Source organism: Vipera ursinii (assembly GCF_947247035.1).
Source record: "Vipera ursinii genome assembly, chromosome: 6".
Lineage (NCBI taxonomy): Eukaryota > Metazoa > Chordata > Lepidosauria > Squamata > Viperidae > Vipera > Vipera ursinii.
Genome location: NC_139515.1, coordinates 27,668,685 through 27,674,684, shown reverse-complemented (window position 1 = coordinate 27,674,684; position 6,000 = coordinate 27,668,685). Strand labels below are relative to the sequence as shown.

The window sequence follows — 6,000 nt, the reverse complement described above, 5'->3', positions numbered from 1 at the left end:
CTTGCCTGAGAGTAAAATCTTACTAATTTCTATAAAGTTGGAAAATGTTCTTATTTTTTATTTCACACTCAATCCTTTCCAAAATACCGTAGATTCTATCAGCAACCAACCTGATTATGCTGAAATAAGCAGCAGCATACATATATCACTAGTAAAGCAAGGAAGAATTCCTTCTATTCTATCTATGGAATGTTCTTCTATGTTATAAATCATCACCATCACCTGAACTACAACTGCTCCTTCGGTGGCTTCCTTTTGATAGAGCAGGAGACACAGAAGATAAAAGAGGGTCTATCCCAAGTGGTGATATTTTATCATCTAGTAATATTTCTTCTAGTCTCTGTTCTTTTAAGGCAGCACTAAAAGACAAGTCTGTAAAGTGGGAAAGTGGATCAGAAAAGGCGGCAGCTGGGTCATGTACATCAGCATCTTGCTCTTGAACCATGGCTAGGTGTTGCATATAGTCTATTGAATTCTCTTCTGGATATTCCCGTTGCCTCAGGACCCTGGATGCTAAGTCAACCACACTGACTGAAGACATTGGTAGTCCATGGGCATGTGCTTGTATTTCTAGTTCCTGTGTTAGAAAACAAAATATTTAGAGAGCAGGATTTTTAAAAAATCATAGGGATTCCATGCATCTCAGTATTATATCTGGTGCAGTTCTGAAACCTAGTCTGACAATATGCTTAAAATGTAACATACTAATGCGACAAGCCTATTTTTTTGTACCTTTATAAAGCCATATAAAGACTACATAATAGCCATAATGATGAACCATGGACTCTTGGTATGATTTGGGAGTTAAGATTCAAGCACAAATATAAATGCTTCAGTTCCAATTCAGGAACAAAAAATCAGGGGGGAAAATCATCTAAGGCATTTTCCTTCTAAAAAATGGGAAACAGATTATGAGATATTTCATAACACTTTATTTTGTAATGATAACATAAGTTGTATCATGATATATAAAATGGCAAAGTTGCAAAAGTAATCTATGATTGGAAATCAAGATATCCATTTAAAATATCTTAGTGCAAAACCACTAAGTTTCCAAAAGTCCATAAAACAATAATATTATAACTACATTATTATTTTATAATAGAATAATAAAAATAAAGGCTTAGAAGAAATTAAAACTGTTGGAAGGGAGGTTCAGATTCTGAAAAAGGAAAGTATACACTGCCTTTGTGAAAAAATATATAATCTGAGCTTCTTCACAATTTTTCTGGAAAGTCAGTGCTTTCTGCATCCAGAATACACACACACCCATAAAATTGACAATTCTTTCTATTAACAGGATTGTTTTTTTTCCTATCAGCTTCTTTAAATAGGCAAAATTGAAGAATGCTTCATTTTAAAGCTAAGCATTTTGCATATGCATTTGCATAACATATTTCTTAAAAATAAATTCAATTAATGTTACAATTATTCTCTCAGCACAGTACACTTTCATTTTAATATCCCAACAATAGAAATAGAAAGAGAGAAAGAAAGAAAAAGAAAAAAAAGGAAAAGGAAAGAGAGAGAGAGAGAGAGAGAAAGAAGAAAGAAAGAAAGAAAGAAAGAAGAAAGAAAAAAGAAAGAAAGAAAGAAAGAAAGAAAGAAAGAAAGAAAGAAAGAAAGAAAGAAAGAAAGAAAGAAAGTCAAATATTTGAATAATGAGTGCTGAACTAAACATCTAAATAGAGTGCTAAAAATAAGGCTTTTAGTTCATTTTTCTCCAAAACTTTCAAAGCAAAACAAAAACATTTTTCTTCCCTTGCTTCAGAGTTTTCAGAGATATTAAATATCTAGGCTTATTCTTTGTTATTTATGACAGGTGAGATTGGAAACCTTTGCTTTCTCTTTATAAGCTAATGAAATATTAGCATCATTCCTACATTGTTTATACCTTATAATTGATAGAATTAAACCAGTTTTAAACATTTATAAATCAAGCTCTCTTTTCCATAAAGTAGAAATTGATTTAAACTGTATATATGTATGTGTGTATGTATCTTTCAATATTTGTAAACTAACCCAACTAGCACATGACAAATATTAAAATAATATAATGATAAAATAAACAAAAATAATACTATAAAAATAATAATAACAATATTAACAATTTTAAATTTACTAATTTGAGAATATTAACATATACATATTTTAATAATCTAAAATATTATCAGGTGGTCTTCCTACTTTGCTTATAGATGCAATTCTGCTGGTAGAATGAATTCTTAATATCCTCCACGATACAGGTGACCTCTGAAGAAGAGAGAGGTAGATACGATACTGGGAAAATGAGTGAGAGGGAGTTCTAATGTATGAATAAAGAATGGTTGCTTAATATAGCTGTTTAGCAGGGTTTTTTAATTATGGGGAAGCAGTGATCATATGGAGGCAACTGCCTAGGCTTAACTCATATTGGGTTCATCTCCAAAGAAATTAAATTATTTGAAATTATCAAGAGCACATTTTTAATTTGTGTCAAAAAACTAATCAGTTGAAGTATGATCCTAATAGATATTCTAGTAGAAATTATACACAAATTCCCACTGTCTGGGTTCTTGAATCCAACAGACCAAAAGTAATAAAAGTGGGAGATCGTGACGCAAGTACATGTTTTGCTGCATACCTCTCAGAATTTTAAAATGCCCACAATTTCACATGTTGCACTGTGATTGTTTTTATAGAAACAATTACTGTTTCCAGTAAACATCTATTTACAATGTTATGCATATTCCAGCTAAAGTATTTTCAAATCCTCTAATTTCACTGAGTGTTTTTTAGTGCTGTGTTACTTAGACTTGGAAGTCCTATTGATCTTACTGGAGTTTAATACTCTATTATCTAAGATCACCATACCTTACAACACAGTCCTACACATGTCTATTTAATTTTAATTTAAGCTATGGCAAACCACTTCTGAAATCTTGCCAAGAAAACTGCAGGGACTTGTCTGCATTATTGTGGCTGATGATTATTCTCTTGATTTTGGTTGCACTATTTACCTCTGAAAATGAAATACTCCCAAGTGGGTTTTGCATTGAATTAAATACTTAAAAATGCCTGTGACTGCACACTAATTCTCTTACGACATTCAGGAATGCTATCTAGAACCTTATCCAATTAAAACTGTAGATCAATCACAGTCTATTATAGGAAGCGACCAGAAAATTACATGCTGCTTCATTTGATGTTGGACAATGTACCCCAAAATAAAAGAAGGTTAGGAACATTTTTCAAAGTATATCTTAAGTCTCCAAGTAATTACGGTGTAGATCTATGTGTATGTGTTTTATAATCATTGAATACAGTTTGATGAAGTAAACGCTGTAGCAAAATCAAAAGATGGAGGAAGGAATAGGTTGGCTTTGAACGAGCATTTTTCTCTACAAACCTGAATTCTTAGCAACAGTCGTCTGTTAACCTGCTCTAATTTCTTCTGTCTCTGCTCTAATTCTTGAGCTTTCTGTTGTTCTTTCTGTAACCACTTGATATATTCCACTGATGCCTTTAAAATAGTTCCTTTATTCCAGCGCATATCACTGTAGAAAGTAATGATAACCTTTTCACAATTGTGCATGTCAGCAAAATTTATAAAAATGTGCAAAATCTTTTATATTAATATGAAATAATGATTTACATGACCATTATTCATGCATAGATATTATTGCTTCTGAATGGAAATTTTAATAGAATAGTTAAAAAGCCCTTATATATTAAAATTAATCCCAGAATGAAAATAAATGTCAAAAGAACGTAATAAAGTGACTTTTTTGGTATAAGATCTAAATGCAAATTCATGATTCTACTTTTATAGTTTTTATATTTTTAGTAAAAATGCTTTTGTTATTAACTCTGATTAAAATCTGTGTAGAATTCTCCATTAATGAACTAGGAACCATACATTACTGACAATTTAAGCATAAATTTCTGAATATAATTTAAAATTTATAACTCTTTACCTGATTTTCTAATGAGCATATTTTATTCTTATTTGAATAAAAGGTTTTGTCTAATTTTGATATTCAATGTTAATAGTACACCAAAATCAGTTTAGTTGTAGCAACAATTCCACATCATATTTTAAAACCCGTATGATTAAAACAAACTAAAACAAACTTTTCTATAAAATACTACATGAAAATGCTTTGTATATCTAGGCTAATATGATTTGTCACTGTTAGTAGGGAAATACTGACCCCAAAATGGTATTTATCTTATAAGTATGCTATTTCAAGTACAATGTTAAAAATATATTATGTAGATTATCAGTTAAATTGGAATCTGTGATTACCCATCAACTGACACAAAAATTTACTCCAGCACTCTGCCACTTTGGATGAAATGTCCACACTAAATATGATATCTAAAATTCCTGTCTGCTTCATTTTTTTGTATTTTCTTTTTATTTAAATTCTAAATACAATGATAAAAATGGCAGGTGAACTCACGGGTCATTAGACTTTGGAATAAGTGTGCCAAGCTCTTTGATCCGGTAGTTAATATTATACCTTCTTCTTCTTTCAACTATAAAACAAGATATCTTAATAGCAACAAAGTTGTTCTGTTACAAAACACCATACTCTCTTTCAAAATTCACAATATTTCTACTTTGAAAAGCTTGAAAATATTTAATCTGTGAAAGCCATTAAATAGCTAGCTTAACTATCCTGAGACAACTTTTTTTAAAAAGAGAAAAAATAATCAATACCAAAATATTTATCTTTAATGAAAGAACACCTAACTCTTCATAAACTATGCAGCTAACAAAGATTTTATAGGAATGTAATGTATAAGATAAATGTAACAATGTGTAACTCTAACATTAAGGCTGTGTGTTCAAATAATAATTGTGATTCTCATTTGACAATGAACTAAACTTGTGAATCAGTGGTCAAGGATCAGTGCTTTTATCATATCAGACATATTTTGAAAGGCTGCAAAGAGGTGATAATACCATCATGTGTTTGCTGACGTTTGAATGAAAATATTTACTTTACAATCTCATCAATGTTTACTTAAACAAAGGTCTAGCTTTGATCTTAAAAATATATGCTTTATTCTTTCACTAATTATAAATCTTGATTACCATTCATGCTTGAAAATTTGGTGAAAAAACTGCTTAATAGTACATAACAAATATACTTTAAGTTTTTTAATTAGTTTAAAAAAGTTTTTGAACAAACAATACAAGTCACTTTTGATTGTAAAATATTTTGTAGGGGAAGAAGGGGGAGAGGGTGGAGTTAGAAGAGGAATCAGCTTACAATCTCTATGTGGCCACAGGCCAAAGTCCAGCCTCCTTTAATTCTAGTGATCCTTATTTAACATTTAGCAGGTGAGAATATTGCATACGCATGAGTGGCATTAAATCACTTTAATTGGACCTTCTTATGTGGACCTGTTCTATCACACCTGACATTTTTACATTTAATATCTGCTTGTTGCATGCAGCCATCCACTTGCTTCATATTGCTATAGAACATTATGGCACCATTAGTGGTCATTGTCACCAAGATGACTATTCAGAAGTAAGAATATCAAGATTATTATTGAAATTATTTGACACACAGATATAATTTATTTGGAATGTGCAGTTTCATTTTAAGATGCCATGAAGCATGATGCATGTATAAATTGCACAAAAACAATGGGAATAATGTACAGTCCAATTAACCTCACCAATTCATACATAATTCAATACAGTAGTATGGGATATTGGTTTCATTACTTAGTTTAAACTGGATAGGAAAATACCATTTTCCTAGATATCTAACCTTATAGCATAAACCTATTACAATTTATTAATGGTAAGATGATATGGGCTACACACACGATCTCTGCAAATTGAGCATTCTGCTGTTTCTCCTAAAAATCCATACAGAAAACAGCATAGAAGCAATAGGCAACATATCTAAATTAATCCAAGGCACTAAAGGCAATAATGCATTATTATTAATGTTTAATAATTTGGGGTAAAATCAAAAACAATATATGAAACTGAAA

The 6,000-nt window shown here is 30.6% G+C and overlaps 1 protein-coding gene across 1 annotated transcript in view; it reads right to left on the bottom strand.

Annotated features, from left to right (window-relative positions):
• Nucleotides 1-202: 202 nt before the first annotated feature.
• Nucleotides 203-6,000, bottom strand: part of TFEC (transcription factor EC) — a gene marked incomplete at its 3' end in the record, with an annotated part of 35,911 nt that continues 30,113 nt past the window's right edge. Inside the window, exons 6-8 of the mRNA XM_083366725.1 lie at nucleotides 4,446-4,521; nucleotides 3,389-3,536; nucleotides 203-577 (exon numbers count right to left, since the gene is read on the bottom strand). Coding sequence (XP_083222851.1) covers nucleotides 203-577; nucleotides 3,389-3,536; nucleotides 4,446-4,521 — 599 coding nt within the window. The remainder of the gene's footprint in view (nucleotides 578-3,388; nucleotides 3,537-4,445; nucleotides 4,522-6,000) is intronic.